This window comes from Phodopus roborovskii, unplaced genomic scaffold, assembly GCF_943737965.1.
Source record: "Phodopus roborovskii unplaced genomic scaffold, PHOROB, whole genome shotgun sequence".
NCBI lineage: Eukaryota > Metazoa > Chordata > Mammalia > Rodentia > Cricetidae > Phodopus > Phodopus roborovskii.
In genome coordinates, this window is record NW_026125538.1 from 1,355,972 (window position 1) to 1,377,573 (window position 21,602).

Sequence of the window (21,602 nt, forward strand, 5' to 3'; positions counted from 1 at the left end):
TTACTTAGGCTACTAAAGAATGAAGAGATGTCCATAGAGAAAGAAATGGGTCCATTCTGATGCTGAGCCTTCCTCTGGATGATCAGATGACCAAAGTGATGCCAGTGTGTGGGTCGCACTCACTGTCAGAGTCTCAGACATTCAGCACACTCTGGGTTCCTTCAAGGATCCAGTTTCTGGTGCTAGACTCATTTCTGTGCAGCCCTAGCCAATGTTGTGTGCACTGTAAGAAGTATGTGAGCGTTGCCATGCACGCTTTGGTTCTCACAGGTTCCCTTGTCACGGATTCAAAGTTCATTTTCTACAGTCTTGCATCGTTCTGATGGTCACTTTTCAATGTATTGCCCCATGAGACTCATTTTGCACTTCTGAAGGGTGTGATTCACAGCAGGGAGGGGGCACCCTGCTGCTCTGTCCATTGTAACCGGCAGGGTGCTTTTCCCAGCTTCTATTTCTGGTAAATCTCGCTGCTGCAGCTGTTTATAGTGTTGAGTTTTGGAGAACCAGTTCCCCACAAGTTATTCTCTGGAGACTCTATCAGATGTACCTGGGTATTGTTTGCCATCTTTGAACTCTCTTGACTATTTTTTTTTTTTTTATACAAGTTCTTGCTGTGTAGCCCAAGCTCCTGGCGCTGGACCTTCTGCATACTATAAAAATGTGCTCTACCATGGCTCCAGCCTTAGCTCTCACCATGAATTTTAACTCTACAGCTTTCATCCCCAGAGTACCGATATTGAGGGGCAGGGAATGTATCTCCCTTTTATAGTTAGGGGATATTGATGCCTGCTGTGTGCCTTCTATGATCTTTGTACTACTGTTTGAAGGAAGCAAATAAGTCTCTAATCCCTTGAGATGACGAGGAGAGCAAGGTCAGTGTGTGCATGGATAATGCCTCTCAGACTGTTCCACACCTCCTACATTGTTTTTCTTATCCCCATCAACTCCATCCTTTGATCATACTCATGCCGTGCCCTCAGGGACATCACTGGTTCTTCCAGTAAGGCACAGGGTCATTAATCTATTCTTCTGGGCCCTTAGCCAGAGCCAGAAGGCCCAGGGCAAACTTTAGTCCTAGGTATCATCAAATTTTCTACATACTAAACATAAAACAATATTGAAGACATGCTGATGCCAATAATCAATTGTAAAACATGGATAGAACAGAGGTTCAAAGTTTTTTCCTTTGCATTTAAAATCATCCCCCCCACAAAGTTCAAAAGTTTACTTTGATTTTTGAAGAAGGGGAAATAGAGTAAATTTGTCCAGCTCATTCTAAATTTAACTCACATTTGGTTGCTGGGGGTGGGAGGAGAGGTTGGGTAGGGTGGGGTGACCAAGATCTCACTGTAGCACCCTGACTGGCCTAAAATGCAGAGATTTGCCTGCCTCTGCTTCCCAAATACAGAATTAAAGGTACCCAGCACAGGTAGGTTTTAAGTTGTCCATTTTGTTGACAGAATCTCACTTTGCAACCCCTGAAGTCTCAGTTTACTAATTTAGTATACACCTGCTCCCCACCCCACCCCCACTGTAAAGAGAAGCTTCTCTGATGAAGGGTGCGGTCAGTACTGATCTAAGATATATACACAAGAATGTAGAGGGCAATTTGATCCCATGTCTGTTTAGCAAAGAATGTAGAGGGCAATTTGATCCCATGTCTGTTTAGCAGATTAACAGTGAGTTCTCCCCTAGAGCCTATGACATTCCCAATCACATGCTGAGTTCCCACCTATGTGGTGGACATCAAATCCAATTAGAAAGAGGTTGTTGACACCCGAATGCCACCAATGTATTAATGGGCAGAGCTTACCAGGCAGGTTGTTATTGCAGATGGTGGAATACACAATTGGGCGGGACAGTTGATGACTTTTCATCTCCCTACAGCTTGCATAGCACCTTGTAGAATTGTGACCATAAACCAGCAGGGAGGAAATGTCCACCAATTTCAGTCTCCAGCATTCCAGATATATCATTGTCTTCAGCTACAGGATCTTATGGTCTGGGTCTGGTAAGCAACCAAGAGCATTAGCAATACCCTGTGATGTTTGAAGGCTTCTGGGGCCTCTGTGGCTAGCGGCTAACAGGGAGGTATCCTACACTTAGTACTGGACTTTCCATTTAATGACCTTAGACTTCTGAGAGGAGCATTATCCACTCGTGCAGGATACTTTCATTCTATCTTTCCTACTCATTAACTTTTTATAATTTAAAATTTTGTTTTATATGTATCACTTGTTTTGCCTGCATACATGTCTGTGCATCATGTGCATGCCTGGCATCCAGGGAAACCAGCAGAGGGACTTGAATCCCTTGAAATTGGAGTTACCGACAGTTGTGAGCTGCCACTGTCTGGGAATTGAATTCAGGTCCTCTGGAAGAGCAGTCTGTGCTCTTAATCACTGAGCTAGTCCTTCAGTCCCTGAATTCTTTAAACTTGTGTTTTTAAGTTGACTTAAACATTGATTTCTCCTACATCCTTAGTTTTAGTTAGCTTGTCCTCCCACCCTTGCTCTCCCCCATCCCTATCCCCCCACAGTCATGTAAAGCTTTCTTACCCCTGACATTCCGCTCTACTTTTACACCCCATGACTTCTGCCATCCCGTTCTCTGAGGGACTATCTTTTCTCTTCTCCTAACAGTTCTTTCTAGTGTCCTAGCCTTCATGGGAACTCCACTTTAAACACACCAACCTAGGAGTTCAAAGTTGGGATATGCATATGAGAGGTCACATGCAGCACTCATCTGTCTGTCTTAGTGTGAATTACTTCACTCGGTTTTTGCTACTGTTGCTCTGTAATATTAGTTGACTTAGATATTGTGATACCTCTATCATTGCTTTCTACTCAGGATTGCTTTGGTTAGATCAGGGCCCTTTTACTTCCATATGAGTTTTAGGACTCCTTTTCCTCGTTCTGTGAAGAATGTTGGAATTTTGGATGGGATTGCACTGAATCTACACATTGTTTTTAGCAATACATGCATTTTCATGATGTTAATTCTGCCAATCCATGAACATAGTAGGCCTTCCCATCCACTAGTCTCTTCCTTCAGTTTCTTTCTCCAGTATTATTTTAAAAATATATTGCAGATGTCTTCCTCTTCCTTGGTTAGGTTTATCCTATGTATTTTTGGAAGCTGTTGTTAAGTGGGATTTTTTTTCCCGCTGATTTCTTTTTCAGCATGTTCATTACCAGCATTTAGGAAAACTATTGCCTTTCGTATGTTGCTTTTGTGAACTATTACTTTACTAAAAGTGTTTATCATTTCTAAGAGTTTTCTGATGCAGCTTTTCGAGTCCCTTATCTCTGTGAGTAGGAGTAGGAGACTGACTTCTTTACATATTTGATATACTTTTTTTAGGGGGGTGGCTCAGGCTTTGTTAGATTCTCCTTAGTTACTGCAAAGCTACCTAGAGTTAACTGACTAAGATTTTCATTTACTTGTTGAATTTGTATCGTTATAAATCATCTCAAAAGTCCTAGGAGCAGACTTCCAACAAGTGAGGTATTGGTAGGCTTTGCATCCATTTCTTTGAAAGTACAATATTGTAGTTAGACTATTTGCCAGTCTGTTTATTGGAAGAGATTACGAAAGGCTGAAGAGTGAACACCTTGTTCTCCTAGGGTTTATAGCCCAGTGCTTAGAAAACTATCTTTCTGAAACCCGGCAGTGGAAGAAGATATTCTCAAGTTGAAAACTTCATATTGTACATATTGTACAAAGCCTTTTTATTTCTTTTGATATGACAAGAGGCACTCTCCCAGGGCTCTATTCAATAGGGATCCCTGATTTGATCTCTTAAGAGGAGCTTAACAGTGTTTATCAGCTTTTGTAATCTTCCAGCTGTAAAAATCACAGGGTGATACGTATTCTCAACATCATCGAAAATCAAAGAATGACTATCCCAAATGTAATGAGTGAGTGATAAGCTGTTTCTTCATTGACTATTCTTAAATGTCAAGTTCTTTGTGTCTCAAATATATGAGAAATGTTCATATATCTGTCTTCTGGATTTTTTTGTTTTGTTTTGTTTTTTAAGATGGGATCTAACTATGTAGCTAAGACTGGTCTAGAATTTGCCAGGATACCCTCAGACTTACAATAATCCTCTAGCCTTAGACTCCCACATACACCCAAGATTTTAGATATAACCTACCAAAAAGATCTATCTTTAATGTTATTGCTTAATTAAATTAATCACTTTATTTGAGACATAGCTTCATGTGCCCTGTGCCGGCCTCCAACTCGTTAGGTAGCTAAGAACAACCTCCAGTTTCTGACCCTCTTGCTTCTACCTCCTGAGTGCTAGGATTACAGGCATGCACACCCTTCCCAGTTTTATGCAGTTCTGGGATTTGAACCCAGAGTTTTGTGCATGCTAGTCTAGTCCTCTACCAACTGACATACATCCTTAGCCCTTAAGAGATATATCCCAAGGATAGAAAGAAGTATTTGAACAAAATGTATTGTTCTACTGTTGACCTTGGTTTGTTGTTTGACTAGGAAGTGAGTATTAATCATTTACTTGTGGTTTTGTTGTTATATTTGTTTGTTTGCTTGAGACAGAGTCTCACTATATTTCTCATTGGCCCGGAACTCCCTGTGTAGACCAAATTCATAGAGATCCATCTGCTTCTGTCTCCTGACTACTGGGATTATAGGAAAGAGCAACCATGCCCAACTCTTTATTGTTTTACATTTTTTATGCTTTAGGAGATCAAATCCAGGGTATCATGTATGCCCAAGTACTTTGCCACTGAGCCAAATCTCAGCCCTGAATCCTTCATTGTAACATAGGTTTAAAATGAACAAAATGAAAGAGTACATGAAAATACTTCAAATTGTTTATACAATAGTAGAAAAGTATAATCTGAGATATTATGATTGTGGTGGGTATAACACTGTAATAAAGTTATCTATTTTCCCCGACTTCATAAGAAATTGTAATTAAAGTAGCACCAAAAAGATTCATGGATGAGTCAATACTTACTGTATAATAATAGCAAAATTACCAGTGCTGTGACTTGTCACATCCCCCTGTGGGCTGGGGCCTGATAAAACTGTAAGTGAAATAGTTGTTGTTCAAAGGGATTAGATTGTCTGGTGCCTCTACTTTGAGGGTAAGAAAAGGGATTGGCTTTCCCAAGTCTCAGCACCTAGAAGTGACCTCAGGTGCTAGACCTCAGGGCCTAGAAGTGACACAGATTCTGTGATAGACAAGCAGATAGGGAAAGAAGCCATGGCTGGGTGATAAAGATGGTGAACTTTTAAGATGACTGACTTCCTCACTCTCCTGACCTGAGACAAAAACCTGGCAGTTGAAAACATAGGCCTTTCAGACATTTTCCCCAGCTAGTCCAGCTCCACTGAGGACGGGCTCACCAAGTTCAAAGCCAACAACAATCAGCCATCCTGTCTGTTTTCAAACTGACTACCTATAAATTAGGGGAGGAAGACCCTACAAAGACTTAAAAATCCTCCAGGTTTTAAGCACAGGGCAGGCTTCAGCTTCCCGAGTTCTGCGCTGTGAAGGATCTTTCTCTATGAACCTGTTGTGTGTGTTTCCTCGTCCTAAATCAAAGTCTTCCTTTGCCAGCTGGTTCTGTCTGTTGTGTCTGAGATTTTCCCTGTCACACTGGAGATTTGTTTCTTCTGCCTTTTAGTTCTTTAATTGGCAGAGTAAAAGCCTGGCTAAGACCCCCTAGACAGTGACAATCACAGTAATAGAAGCTTCCAGCAGATGGTCCATCAAGCTCTGCTTACAGCATTCTTGCCCTACTCTAGTTCACGGTCCTCCAAAATGGTTTCCTAACCACAGTGACCAACCCTTGGTACCAATTCTCGGTACTAGTTACTTTCCTCATTACTGTGACCAAATACCTGATCAGATGGAATTTCCTTTGAAGCAAGGGATACTGTTCATGATGGCAGGTGGTTCAACTGCAGTGTAACAGGAAATAAAGAGATGAATCAGAATTGAGAATGAAGTAAAACCTTCAATGTCTGCTCCTCAGTGCATTCAGTTAACTTCCTTCAGTTAGCCCCCTCCCCTCAAAAGAGTCCACAACTTCTCAAAACAGTGCCACCAGCTAGAGACCAAATGTTCAAATGCAAGAGCACATGAAGACACTTGTAACTCTAGACATTACAAAAACTTGAGAGTGTACTGAGTAAGTAAGTTGCAGAAATAAAGTAAATATACAAGGCTAGTAATGTTTCTATATATTGTCAATGATCTAGACGAGAAAAAAGTCAGGAGATGTTTCTATTTATAGTAGCTTCTAAAAAAAACAAGCTTAAATACATTTAACAAAGAAGTTGAGTAATCTACACACAGAGGCTTAGATGACAGACACCGCAAGAGCGCACACAAACAGAAAGATATGCAAGTGTGTTCTCACGTGCCTGTGAAGTGTTTTCAACTTTTCTGAAGATTTTCTTAATTGTGTGTATGTGTGAGGCTGTGTGATCATATGTGCACCATATAATCAGAGCAGGAGCCTGCAGAGGCCAGAAAAAGATGGCAGACACCCTGACACTGGTGTTACAGGTTGTTACAAGTTGCCATGTAGGCCTGGGTCCTCTGCTAAAACTGTAACTGCACTTACCCAGTGAGTACTCTCTTAGCCCCAGGGAAAACTTTCTAAGTAGGACACTGGTCACTCAGGAAATAAACCAACGTTTGACAAACGAGACTTAGATATCAACTGAGGTGCCACTGCTGCCAGTCTCTCAGCATTGCCCTACCCCACCCGACCTCAAGTCTCCAGACCACAGACCGGGCTGGCCTCCCATCCCACAGCCTTGAACACAAGCTCTCATAGTGCTCTTGGTGGCTGCCCTCAGCTTCTGGCTCTTCTCCCTCTCTTATTCCCTCCCCTGCTCATGGCCCAGTTCAGTCTGGACCCTTCTAGATGCCTCTGGCTGTTTCCTCCCTTAACTGTGAAAGCCTCCTCAAGAGGAATGGGGCCTCATGAGTCCCTCCCTATCCATGGTGAAATGCTGAAGGGCCCAATCTAATACAAGTCTTATGCAGGGAGCCATGGTAGCTGCATGTTCATGAATGCAATAGCTACTGCTTCAAATGCCATACTTGCCTGTCTGCTGCCACGCTCCCAACGATGATGGTCATGGACTAATCCTCTGAAACTGTAAGACCCACCAAATTCTTTCTTCTATGAATTGCCTTGGTCATGGTATCTCTTTATAGCAATAGGAAGCTAACTAAGATGAAGGGAGATAAAAAGGAGCTATGGGGGTAAATATGATCCAAATACAATGTATGCATATAAAAAAGTTGTCAAAATAAAAACTAGTGAAATTCAACATTTGGAGAGGTATTACTAATGGAAGTCAGGGCATGATGCTTATGAAAGCTTACTCAGTAAAACTGAAAATGTAAGCTGGGTGGTGGCTCAAGCCTATAATCCCAGCACTTGGGAGGCAGAGCCAGGAGGATCTCTGTGAGATCGAGGCCAGCCTGATCAAGAGTGAGTTTCAGGACAGAGAATCAACTCCAGAAAATTTTCTTTTGACCTCCACATGTATGTTCCATTTGTACACACACACACACACACACACACACACACACACACACACACAAAATGCACTCTTCAAAATGAAAAAAAAGAGGTTTAAAAAAATGTAACAATTTGTAAGAGCCAGAAACATGTTTTCCCAATTCTGAGAGTTGGGAAGTCTCATGTGTAATCTCCAGCATGTACAGAGGGCTTTATCTTCAAAGGGTAGGGAGCATGAGAAGAAGCTAGCTGAACCCTACATGAAATTTCTGTTATAGTAGTCCTAATTCCATCCATGAGAAATGATTCTTCATTGTATAATAACTTTTTCAAGCCCCAACCTTCTAACATTATTATCACATTGGCAACAACTGTGGGACATGTTTGAAACACAGCAGGCTTTTATAGGGCACCCAGGAGGAAGAGGCCAGTTTCTGAATTTCTTATTCATATAAGATAAGAAGGAAAATAACCATGTTTGTATGTCTCTTTTCATTTTTGAGGCAAGTCTCTCTATAGTCTTGGCTGTCCCACTCTCTATGTAGATCAGACTAACCTCTAACTCACTGAGATCTTCCTGCCTTTGCCTCCTGAGTGCTGAGGTTAAAGGCATGTGCCATCATGCCTGCCCAATGATTATATTTTTAGAAGGTATTTGGATAAGATTGGCAACTCTGGAGTGAACGCTACATGACTCTTTTTATGTCTTAGTTGTGCTATACTATACTCCTATAAATATGTTTGTGTGTACATTGTAAAATTCAAAGATCAGGATATGATCATGGCCCAGATGAGGTGATTCATAGCATATACCAGGCTAGCCATGTGTAGAATTTCTGCAGCTCACTGTCGGGGCAGTGTTGTAGTGTAGAGGTGTCCTGGAGGTACAAAAGAACTCATCAGGACTCTTACTCATTCAACTTCGTAATCAAGGTCCTTCCATTTAAGGCTTTCAGAATCATGGTTTCCTCATGCCCTGCCCCCTTCGGATAAAAAATGACTTGCAGGTGCAGGCCTTAATTTATATCAACCGTGGGTAGATTAGAAACTCAAATTTGACTCTGAAAATAGTGGTAAGGAGTTAAGGACAGAGCCTAGGGGAAAAGAGGTCTAGGACCCCCAGATTGCCTCCCATTACTATTCTAATAGAATTTGAAAGACATAAAAAGTTTGAAAAGAAAAAAAATGAGAAAATCATTGCTTAATATGAATAGATGTTTCCTTTGTCACATGTCTCCAGCCTTTTCCCGAGGTGGGGTATACTCAGATGGAGCCACATTTCCTGGAAAAGTAAGGAAAGAACTGTAGGGAGTTGTGACTATCCCACAGTCTAAGGAATTGTGCCTAGTTTCCAAAGACTGATGTCTGAGCCCCCACAAGGTGTGGGGTTTCTCACACAGACACTGACAACTGGGAAGTGAGCCGGGGAGTTGGCTTTCCTAGTACTTAAAGGCTTTTATCTTGAGATACTCCTGGCCGGGTTTTCCTCTTTCAAGGTACCATTATTGTTATTGTGTTGAATATAAAGAACATGAAAAGTGAAATATATATAAACATAACATTGGAAAAACATATTGCATAAAAGGCCAAAAAGAGTGTAAGTTGCTTATGTAAAATCACCACAGGCACCTCACAGCCAATTACTAGATTGAAATACTTTATTTTTGTTGCTGAACCAGAAAATCACATAAAAATTATGATGATCTTTCAGGCAGTTATTCCAAACTATGTCTTTGTTTGTTTATGTCAGGATCTTGCCTGGTAACACAGACTGGTCTTGAACTTATGAACTTCTGCCTTAGGCTCCAAAGTACTGAAGGTACTGAGCTCCTCTGCTTCTTTCTCTTCATGCTGACCATGTGTTTGCTACAGACATTTATTGTCATGAACATTCTGTGACCTTCAGAAAAACACCTGTGTGATGAGGATTGTCATTCTGTATATATGTTTCTCTTGTTGGTTGATGAGTAAAACACTGTGGCCAATAGAGGCAGGGAGATAGGCAAGATTGGCAGAGGAGAATTGTGGGAAACACAGGTGAATAGAGTTGTCATGTGAGCCCGGGAAGAGAGGATGTGCAAGGTGTTCTGGTAAGTCAAGACCACGTGGAAATACATAGATTACTAAAAATGAGTTAATAATTAAGACAGAGCTAGCCAATAAGGAGCCCAAGCCACCAGACAACAGTTTTATAATTAATTTAGCATCTGTGTGCTTCTTTGGGGCTCAAGGGCTGTGGGACCAGCTGGGCTGTAAAATCTTCATCAACACCTGTTGGAGTCTTGTGAGCATAGCTCATGCTGCCATTCAATGCTTTGGGGACAGGAAAGAAGGGAGGTGTATGATTAGAGTGAATGGGCTGAAAGTGCCATTCTCACTTTTGATTAACAGCATTAGTATCTAAAGGGTGAGCTACTCCCAAATGTAACTGCTTAGAGAAACCTAGAATGTCAGGGGGGAGACATAGTTCTGGTGTATGATGCTTTTCTGCTACTTGGGTACCAATATCTCAAGTATGTTGTTAGGAATAAAGTCTTTGGAGTCATCATCCCATTGACAAGTGACAACCGCATAGCCTGTCATGAAGATGCTTCTGTATGAGCAGTGTGGCATCCTCTTGCCACTTACTAAAGTACACTGCACTCCATTCATTAAGTTCATGCTTCTTCTGCAAAATCCAGTCCCGTTCATACATTTCACTTGCCTGCTGTGGCAGGCATTTTTTAGAACTTCATAGGGCACCGATACAAAGTAATGCTCTGGGTAACAGAGAAGCTTATTGTGAATATTTTTAAGCTTGAGTTCATTATCACAGTAATCGTCACCATTGAAAGGTCGCTCAGGCTCGGCAATGATCTTTTCTCTGATTCTTTCTTTGGTGGGTGGTTTGGTGGGCCCTGTACTATAAAGTTCCCTTAAGTAGTCACGTAATTCTGGGTTTAGTTCATATTCAGAGTAATCCCAATAGTCCCCTTGAAGCTTCAGTGGCAGCAGCAGCAGCAGCAACAGTGGCAAAGGCCATGGGTACTTGGTGACCAGAGATGTCATTCTTTCCCTGTAGAGTCAAAGCGGTGGAAGAGAGACATTCTGTTATGATGAAATGTTGTATTTACACACGGGAGGGGGGCACTTACACCAACTATCACTGCTGCCTGCCCATTGGGAAATTGTTAGACTTGAGATTTCAGAATTTAGTTGAAGGTCCCTCTAATATTTACTCTAAAATAACTATGTTAGTATTGAGGATAGTAGATAAAGGAGTGTGTGTGTGTGTGTGTGTGTGTGTGTGTGTGTGTGTGAGAGAGAGAGAGAGAGAGAGAGAGAGAGAGGAAGGGAGGGAGGGAGGGAGGGAGGGAGAGGGCACTAGAGAAGGAGAGAGGGGAGAAATAAAGGGAGGTGGCAGGAAGTGGAGGCAGGGTAAAGGAAAACAATAAAAGGATAGGAGAAGGGCTAAAGAGAAGGAGAGCACACCCACAAGGAGAGAAGAAATGGGTCCCAGGCAGTACTTTTGTCTAGAGCGAACACATTTTACTCATTCCAGAAACCAGTGATGTGCACAGAAATGAGCCCTCCTCCCCTCGTTGGTCTTGCTCCGATAAGGAACACTCTCCATCTTAGGGCTTTCATTCTCATCTTGCTCACATCTGACCACAGATGTCCTTGCGGAAGAGGCCACAAAAAGTCCACAGAGGTGTGGCAAACATGCCTTAAGCTGACTCCTCTGCTGACTTTGCCTCCACATAGGTGTCTCTAACTGCTGTGCCTCTTAAGCCTCTTGCCATGCCGTTCCACTCTCCCATCAAAGTGCACCATTTACCTTCTGACATTTTCATTGACGCTTCTTCCCACCCCTAAGGTAAACTTGATGGTTCCTGTTTTGATTGGGTTTTCACCTCCCTAAACTCGCTCCAATTCACAGCACAGTCTATAATTGCTCTGATCCCATCAGTAGAGATTTCACAGCTATCAAACTACTTGCCTTTCTCTCTGTCTCTATGTCACCCTCCCACCCCAATCTGCTGCCTAGTGTTTGCATGTGAGGTCTTTACAAGGCTATGAGCAAGTGTCTTTGCTTATCAATTCAATGCTAAGCCAATGACACGTATTTAAAAGAAAATATTGCATCCATATTAGTGATCTGTATCATAAAACAGTCTGGCTAATTATGTTGATTTGTGAAGGCCTTTCTATAAGAAAATGAGGACCCATAGCATCTACCCAAAGACTCTTCCCACTTGCTAAAGTAAGCAATGAGGCATAGTCTATGCTTTAGTGCAAAGAATCAGCTTTTGTAGAGAACATCTGGGCCCACTTGACTTGTATATCCCTATCCCAGATCTGACTGTTTTTCATGAATTCTCCAAGGTCTTTGTCTCGGGAGAAAGCAATGTCCTTCACTGTCCTCAAAGCAGGCTTCAGAGCCCGGCTTTACCTGTGCCATCCTTTCCTCATTATACCCTGTGGTATCCATTCTTCAGAGAATGGATGTTTGGCTTACTGGACTTAGAACTTGATGCCAGAGATAACTGATCTTCAGTGAAAGAAATCATTCTGAGTTAGGAAGAGAGAGCAAACCTGAGCAGCTCAGAAGCACATTGTTGACGCTACTTTAAACCTTAAAAAGCTAACACAGATAGAAGTGTAAGAAGCTCTATGCCATAAGCCACACCAAAGACTTCCTCTATATTAATAACACTGAGGCAACCAAAGGTTAGAGACATTGTTTACTTTGTGCGTTGTTAGCATCTTCTCACTCCCAAATGACAACTGTCATAACCCAGAAATTCTGGCCCATCTATAAGGGAGATGGGAAGATGGCTGTGGATAACTGCAGGTTTGGATTCTGGTCTTATGAACTGGGAAAGGCCAGAGAGAGGCAAGGGTTGGATGAAGTTGGGAGCACACAGTGGGAAATGGAGAGGACAGAAGCTGAGCACAGAAACGCAGAGGGAAGAAGAAAAGACATATTCCAAACTGGTGACACTGAATGGTCACTTGTTCCATGTAAACATATTCAGAACCCATCCCTCCATAATTTTTCATCAGTATCACATTGTGACAGTCAGAAAGCTCAACTCACAACTCTGCAGTGAGAACACAGAAACTCCGCAGTATCATGAACTAAAGCAAAGTCAACACATGCCTGGCCAATGGCATCTGGAGCTCTAGAGCCCACCTTTTTACTCACTGAGAAAATGGTTTACAACATACAAATACATATTTATATGTATTATAATATGATATATGTTATATGACGAGAATATGATATATTAAGCAATCATAAGTTTAAGATCAGGAAGAAATCACTATAATACTTTTGAGAAAAAACAAAAGGTGGCAGACAAAAGGCTTAAAGGTCATAAGCTTTTGTAGAAGTCTTTTAATGCCTAAATGGATGATTTAACAAAGAGGATTACAGTAACATGTATGGGAAACAGCATCTACATAAGCAGAAAACTTGAAATTTGAAAGTCTACTAGTGTGGGAAAGAGTAAACTAAGCCTAATACATTCAAAATGGTAACAATTATCCATGGCAGTAATAATAATTATAAATGAGTAGCTATTATTGAGACAGTATTTTATATTCATAGAGCTATGTTTTCTTTGGATAGACTGTTTTCCGTCTTCATAAATACACTAAGTTTTGGCATTTTAGAGACATATAGTAAAGAATTTTTTACTTATGCAGCGTGGTGCTGGAGGGGCCTAGGCAATAGGGAGAGAAATCCTGTGCACATCTTTAAACACTAGAGGGGCTGTATTGACTCACAGAAGAGAGATGTCCGACGGGTGCAGCAGGAGCAAGTTCAAACTCTTCCCCACACTCTTTAACCACCTCCACTCCACTTCTTTGTAGACCAGATTTGCTCCTGTGTAGGTGCTCTGTGGAATGGCAGGGCCAGACAATGTCACTTTTGTACCCTATTATAGAGCCATCGTGTTCCCAGTGAGTGGCCTTCACCCACCTTCTTCCATCAAGGAAAATGACTCTTCTGGTTGGCCTTGCGCCTGTCACTTGAGGAAATCAGAGATGTGGTGACTTCTGACTGGTCAGCCAGATGCACATGATTTCCTTGAAGAAACAAACAAACAAACCAAAAAAAAAAAAAAAAAAAAAAAAAAAAAAACCATGTGACTCAAACCCCAGCAGTACTTCAACTGTTAACAAAAGAGCTGTTTCTACTGAACAGCAAAGCAATGAGAACCACTACAAAAGAAGCGCATTTGTGTGAGTGGAAAAAAACAAATCCGATATATACCTAAGAAAAAAGTCAGGTCGGGTCTCTCCCAAGTGTTAGTACACAAACCACCTGCAGACGCCAATGTACATGACCTGTAGCTCCAAAGTAAAGTTGGAAATAGAAAGCTGTCTTATCCAGGTGAGGTTAACTGACCCTAAATGTGGGCAGTGCCATTTCATGGGCTGCGGGCCAGGTCTGAATGAAAACTGAATGAAAAAAGAGAAAAGGAGTTGGGTGTCAGTATTCATCGCCCTCTTACCTCTGTGTTCTTTCTTAAATGACATACTATACCCTAAAACTTCTGAGACAGACAGACAGACTTGCACACACATGAAAGAGAGAGAGAGAGAGAGAGAGAGAGAGAGAGAGAGAGAGATCTAGCACTACAACCTTCTCATGGGGTTGCCTAATTATGTTTTCCTGGAAGGGAGGAAAGAGGTTTCCCTAGGTCCTAGCCCTTCAATCAACATTACTTGTTGACCCTAGAAACAAACCAAGAAAAAAGCTGATGAAAGTGGAGTGTGTTCAGGGTATGATAATGTTCTAGCCTCTCACAGCATTTGGACAAAGGAAAAGCAGTGTCTAACACCAGGGGATGGAGGCCGAAGAGACTGACCAAAGGCCAAGAGTGCTTAGTGCTTCGGCATATGCACTTTTTTGATTAAAAATGACAAGTTATCAGTCAATGAATGACTATTAAGTGCAGTAAGTAGCTAAATGAAAGAAGCCAGTCTAAGAAGAGTAGTGGATAAGTCAAAGACACATCGACAGAAGAGAGGCTGGCCATCGACAGGACCTGGACAGCGCCACCTGGGGTGACTAGATGAAATGCAATCTCTCAGAATGTGGTGCTGCTGCGTGGACACGTGACATCCGTGTTTCAGAACTTAGCAGAATGAACCTGAGCATCTACAGAGTTTACAAATTAGCCCTTACTTTATAGATGTCTGAGTAAGCTCATGGAAAAGAGGGTAGAGAAAGTCATAATAAGAAGTAACTGGGTTTTAGTGAAAGCATTCCTAAAAGCCAAAGATGAAACCATGAAATGTTACATGAACACTGGATTATAACTCAAATCAGATTATAAATATCCACGAGTCCACTGGTACAAACAAATGCTTAAATAAATATAGTCAATGATTATTCCTTCAAGTAGATCAGCATAACTATACTTAAGCTAGGGTGATTTCCTTCTAAGAAGTATATACTGGAAAAAAAAATTATAGAGGTTAAAAGCCAACTTTGTAGTGGAGGGAAAGGAAGCTACAAACAAGATGACCAATCAGAAAATTGCATATATGTTTCCTTTAAATGTTTTCATATGAATCCTGTCCAATTCTTCCCTACTGCTATTATTCTATCATCTATCTTCATTGTCTTGTCCAGATTATACATGCCCCTCTGACCTACAATCTATCTTTATCTGTTTCTTTGAACCCAATGTGTTTATACTATAAGATTAATGTTCAAACATCACTTATTTTCATATATTTACCCAAAAATCTTTAAATTCCTTCTTGTGATCCTTGTATTATTTTCTATAGTTTTTATTGTTGCTGTAATAGATTTTCACAGATGTGGTGTCTTAAAACAACACACATTGTTTTTCCAACAGTTCTGGAGGGAAGGAGTCTGAAATCAATTCCACCAGGGCCATGAGATGGCTCTGAGGGTAAAAGCGATTGCTGCACAAAACTGATACTCTGAATGCACGCTTGGTAGCAATACTGTTCTTGCAGAGGACCAGAGTTTGGTTCCCAGCATCCCTATCACAAGTCTCACAATCATCTGTAACTCCAGCCCAGAGTATCTAATGCTGCTATGGGGACCTGTACTCAAATAGACACACAGAAACACACACACACACACACACACACACACACATACACAGACATTTGATTAAATATTTTAAAAATGACAGCATATCATTTTTCCATTTAGTGAGAAAAATGTTTTCAAGTGCTTAATGTTTATTTCTTCCTTGGCTAATTTTCAGGTAATGCCTTTTGATTATTTTTCTGTAAGTATGTTTATCTTTCTCATGAAACTGACAGACTATGTTACAGGTTAAAGATATATGATAAACCCTTAACAATTATTTATGGAAATTTGTTTTCAATTGTTTACTTGGTATAGTGTAACAATCTAGTTGTATAAGAATAATAATGATGACAGATACCATTTCATCATCAAAACAAATGGTAAGGTATATTTTGTTCAGAAACCATCAGAATTATCTTTCCTTATAGTTATGGACAAGTGTGTTTTCCTTCTATCAAAAGCAGATGATAGGCTAGAAACGTGACATACAAAATCAAATTGTCCTTGTTTGTTTCTGCAGGGGACAGTTATACACAAGACTTTGAATACTGCCTGAGGTCTGTAAGTAATGGTATCTACCCCGTGGGGGTTGTTCTGAGAGTAAAAAGAAACTTTGTAGATCTTTCTGATGTTCCTAAAAGCTCTGTTTTGTTGTTACAATTGCTACTGCCATGAACATCCTTGTGACTGTCATTGTCGACTCTGGAAACCTTATCAGGCTTCACAAACATACAGGATGAAAGATATTCAAGTCATCTTATCCCAGCTCTGCCAGCTCTCTCCTCAGGGAGAAGTAAGGATGCATTTCAGATGTCAGTCTCTCTTTGAAATTCTCACTCACTTTTTTTAGAAATGAGTGGCTATTACAATGCCCTGAGTTCACCTTCAGATATGTTCCTTGTCAAGGGGCTTTGGAGATAAAAAGACTGGTGGGCTGCCCTGGGAGACTGGCGAGGAGGTAGGCATGATATGTGACACTAGATTATCTTACCTCAAAGGCACATAAGCAGCAATATTTCAGCTTACTGAAACTAGAATTAGGAAGAAATCATTTGCTCTGTCCACTTGAGTGGGAGCGAAACTTCGGGCACTTCAGCAAACCCAATGCCTTTGCAAAAGGAACAGGTGCTTGGTCCTGTCCTTTGCCTCTAGACCCCAGGGTTCTTCCTAGACCTGCTGCCCAAGGGCTTGCACTTATCAACAGTTCCTGTAAGTAGGAAGGTTACTATGTAAAGGCCAAACTCGTGGGACAAAAATCTCAGAGAATAGGGCTTTAAACCATACCTTTTCTCCTCTCGTATGACAACCTGTCAACAGCAGATTGGCAGAACAGCTGTATAGCACAGCTGGTAGGGGCACGGTTTCCTCTGAGTTCAGCTCACTCCTGGACCATCATTATTGTTATTATGTAAAATATTTAAGGAAAGACACAGTCCAGTTGCGGATGTAGTTACGGAGGATAAGTAGTGAGCAGGTGTCCCATACACTGTGATGAGACCTGGACTCGGGCCCAGCCCACATCACTTCTGCTCAGAGAGCCAGAGAGAGGAAGGAGGGTTGGCTTGGGTGACCTGAGACTCTCCCACAACCATCCGCACGAACGCTCATGGCCAGATCTCATCTGACATCCACACTGTACAGATAAGGATGTTGAACCCCTTCTCTATTGTCTGGGTACCTCTCTGGTTGCTTCGTATTCAGATCTGCCTCTCAATCTTCCTTTCAGTTATATATTTACTTTTCAGTTACTTCCCTAACAAGAACCAGAGACATTTGGACTGCCTCTTATCAGGTGTGGCTCATGTGCTTAAGGGTTAAGACAAGTAAGAAAAGGGAAAGGAAGGCCTGGGAGGCAAGTCCTCTTTCTGTAGGAGGGAGGCAACAGCTAATGATGACAGAGGCAGGCAGGCATGGAAGAAATACTGGGGAGGGTGAGGGGAACTCTGGGGCTCTGAAAGCCAGCCTGATCAACTTAGATACAAAGCCACAAAGCAAACCCAAGGGAGCCCTTGCGGGTTTGGTGAACAGAAATGGGATGTGATGAAAACCTAATATTTGAAAGCCTCAAATCCTCTGCTCGAGGCCAGGCAAGGATCTTGTGACACATATGCACTAAAGAGGGGATGGACGTTGCAGTAAAAGACACCATGATTGATCCTGAGTGAGCACAGTGACCGGCTAGAAGCCAGAGTTCCTGCTTACTTCAGAGATGTGGATGGTGTGTTCTCAGTTACACCTCTCTGGAAGATGGTCCCAGCCTAAAACAGAGCTGCTGTCTGGGGTCTTTGCTTTTCTTTCCTGTACTGAGAAGGGTTGGCTTCTTCTTGCACATCGTGAAACAAAATAATACAGAACAAAAACGAGTTATTCCCAGGGCTGACTGGCCCCCTCCACTATGAGTGGTGTGGAAAAGAGTTTACCAATATGAGCTGGACATGGACCAAGAAGAGGCAATTGGGGCTTTGTTCTGGTGGAGAACCCACTCTTCGTTTTAGTGAATGAGTGCAGTATCAGACCTATCACATGAGAGTGACCCTAGAATGGACTCACTGAGCACATCGTCCAACCTGTATCCTCAGTTATCATTCAGGACCCAGGCATTTCCCCTAAATCACCCATCTTGTACCGCTGAATACAAACTGAGCTCTGATTGTACATCCACTACCCACACTAACAGTGAATGCGAGCACGGTTTAAGCAGCCACCATGCTGACAATGAGAATCCAGCTAAAAAGCACCCAAATGTCAAATGCTCTGGTGATCTATGTTGGTAGACTGTCAGCATCTTGTCATTTCAATAGACTGAGAAATCTGTATCAATGTAAAAACACATTAGAAATATCAAGATATAATGGACCACATACTGCAAGAAAAACATAACAACATGGCATTCATTTGCCCTAGTTTAATTAAACATTAAAACAAAACAAAAAAGAGTGGGCTGAGGGTGAAGGAAAGATGGCAGACAGGAACGTACATTTGCACAATGAGCTATAATAGCTGTGTGCTCTGTGCCCTGTTAACTCTGAGGACTTACAATTGGTAGAGAACGCATCAAGATTGAAGACAACACTGCTTGAAACTTGGCATAAACGTTATATTCCCTTCGTCACCTTCCATATTTCCCATAGCTTGCCAGTCCGCAGGCACAGCTCCAGAGCAGCCAGGCTTTGCTGGGCTGTGAGCAAGCAGAGCTTTGACTTGTCTCTCTGAAGCAGCCCTGAGATAGGAGTTCCAGTGGAGGATTGTAGACTGTATAGTGCCGGGCTGTGACACTGTCTGGAGGACAGGCTGGCGGGAGGCAGCTGCGCTCAGGTGCACACGTGTGCTCACATGCCTTTGAAGAGCAGCACTGAGTACATGTCTCACTCTTATCACTATCTAGAGTGGAGTTGCTCTCCTTTCCTTTGTCCACTCGGGTAGACTCAGCTTTGAGGCAGCTTTATAGCTAAACTGGGAAGGAATTCAGTTTCTGGGAGGGAGAGTGAGAGCAAGAACATGAATCTGTATTCTAGGATCAGTTACAGTTTTTAATTGACTTATGCTGTGTCGGGCTATTTTTTTCCCAATTTATCCAGTTCAGAACCAACAGTGTTTACCATGTACTAGGGGATGGACATGTGTAGCACAAGGATAGAAGCAACAACGATCATGACCTTGTCCGTCTTTATCCTCAGTCCTGTTGTTTACAGTCTAGAGCCACTAACTAACCAGCTCATCAGAGAATGGCTTGTCAGCACTGTCAAGGCCCTCTTCAGCGAGGTGACACTGTGCTCCTGGCACCTGGGGCACTGCTGGCCTGCAGTGACCTTGCACATGGTATGCTCCAGTCCTAGTCTCTCACAGCAGCTTAGGCCAGGTGTCTGTCCGCATCCCCAGCCGGTGGCCTCGGGAACTCCATGGATCACGTTGGTGGACCCCTGTATAAAGTTATTGCCCAACTGGCATGACTCATTCATGCCTAAAACTTTTCTCCAGACTCCCGGGCCGTTTAGACAGTTTTGGTCATTACTCAAAGGGTTTCCCTTGGAGATGACAAAACATGACCTTCTGGATGTTGGGGGCGAGGCAGACACCACATTCTTGAATGCACTGAGGCTGATATTTTTATCTGACAGAACTGAGTTCATTGATTGCTCAACAATCTGTTTTGCAGCAGGCTGCATCTCTTCCTGTGAAAGTTTTTCTGTGATTCTCTTTGTAGTGCCTTCTGAAGGCACTACAAGAACAGACCCGAGGCCAAGCAACAACACAAAGACTGCCATCTCATGTACACTGTAATCTTGTCTGCAGAGAAGATAAAGAGAAGGAGAATAGAGAAATGGTTTCCTTCTCATTATGGCAGTATTCTCAGCAACAACCCCTTAGATAATGAAATATGATATAATAAAATGACAATCAGATGAGGAGCCTGAACACCCATGCTTACATCTCCAGTAACAACCAGTTCACTTAGCCTCATTTGACAAAGTTTACCCATCTGAAGAAAAACAAAACAAAACATGAGCTAACTCTGCAGTGCTGGAACCAAGCATTTTTCTTTTGTCTAATTTTAGGTCCTCCTAAATAATCTCGGAATAGGTCCAAGTCATCTCACCCAACACATTTCTCACTATTACTGTCTCTTACTGCCCACACAGGACCTGACACATGATAGCCTTGTAAACAAATGAGGCAGGCACAGACAGTAACCTTTCTCCATCTCCTGCCTCCCCCCCCCCCGCCACACACACACACACACACACACACACACACACACACACACACACACACGCACATTCCCAGTCATGAAAGCTGCCTTTACCAGTTCCTTTGGCAAGTTGATCTTGCAGAGAAAGATTCCAGCTTCTTGCCAGGCTGGAAGTAAAACTGTGTCTCACACTCAAGAGTTTCAGCTATTGGGTCTATCCGTGGGAAGGAGGGGCAAGAAAGGGTTAGAGAGATGTGTGTGGAGGAAGCAAGGAGCCAAGGACACTCAGGGGGAACCAGACAGAATGTGCACGAGGCAGTCAGAATCCGGGACCCAGAAGCACCCTGCCTCCCCTTCTGTGGACTCTTATTCACGGTTTCCTCAAAGCCAGAGTGTTTTATGGTTTTCTTTTCTGAAAGCCCACTGCTTTCAGACCTTTCCTTGTGTCTCATTGTATCTGACCTTCCACTCTCTAGTTAGGTGACATATGAGGCTAACAACTCCCTGATCCTAAAACATGCTTTCTGATCACTGCCAGAGGAGACAGCTTCCAGTCAAGCCTGCACAAACTCCACTGCAGCCAAAGACAGCATGGCTAGCCAGCGTGAAGACCCTGTAATAGCGTGAGTGATTCATATTTCATAGTCAGAGTCCCCAAAAGATGGTTATTTATCTTGATAACTCTTTCTCATGCTAGAATGGCTTTTTATTTCCTTCTTTCCCTTTTAAAAGTTTCTCTTACCCATTTTCTTCTGCATTGTTACCTTAGTTTCTTGGCAGTCACCATCCTGTGCCCCCCCCAATTCTGTAAAACACACTGTCTCAGGATTCTTGGCACCTGGACCAGGGGAAGCCTAACCACTGAAGCCCACAAACCAAGCCTCTGCTTGCTCTTACTCAGTCAAGGCTGCTATTTTGCCAAACAACCCTGCCCTAATCAATGGGGTGACCATCTCTTATCTAAATACACCGGAAGCCTCCACCTCACCCCCCCTTTTTTTTCTTTTCAGATTTTATTTTGCATGTGTATATGTCATGTGTGTGTGGGTACCCCAGAGGCCAGAAGAGGGTACCAGATTCTCTTGTGATGGAGTTACATTTGGTTATAAGCCATTTGATGTGAGTGCTAAGAACCCAATGCAGGTCCTCTGAAAAAGCAACAGTACCCTTTACCCATGAGCCATCTCTCCAGCCGCATCTCCCCTCTTCATTCCTTTCTTCCCTGCTTCTTGAAAACCAAACCCAGATTGCATCTTATCACTTAAGTCTACCAAATCTATGTTTTGTTTTGTTTTACTATGTGTGTTTGTTTTTAGTTTTTTGA

At 42.3% G+C, this 21,602-nt stretch overlaps 2 protein-coding genes across 2 annotated transcripts; both read right to left on the bottom strand.

Moving 5' to 3' along the window:
* Positions 1-9,851: 9,851 nt before the first annotated feature.
* Positions 9,852-10,571, bottom strand: Rnase9 (ribonuclease A family member 9 (inactive)). The gene has a single exon (XM_051176870.1). It carries the CDS (start codon positions 10,569-10,571, stop codon positions 10,014-10,016), a length of 558 nt encoding a protein of 185 aa, XP_051032827.1. The 3' UTR covers positions 9,852-10,013.
* Positions 10,572-18,981: 8,410 nt separating this feature from the next.
* Positions 18,982-20,483, bottom strand: Rnase11 (ribonuclease A family member 11 (inactive)). Its single transcript, XM_051176871.1, has 2 exons — positions 20,393-20,483; positions 18,982-19,875 (listed from the first exon to the last, which is right to left on the bottom strand). Exon 2 carries the CDS (start codon positions 19,851-19,853, stop codon positions 19,275-19,277), a length of 579 nt encoding a protein of 192 aa, XP_051032828.1. The 5' UTR covers positions 19,854-19,875; positions 20,393-20,483; the 3' UTR covers positions 18,982-19,274.
* Between the last annotated feature and the right edge of the window lie 1,119 nt (positions 20,484-21,602).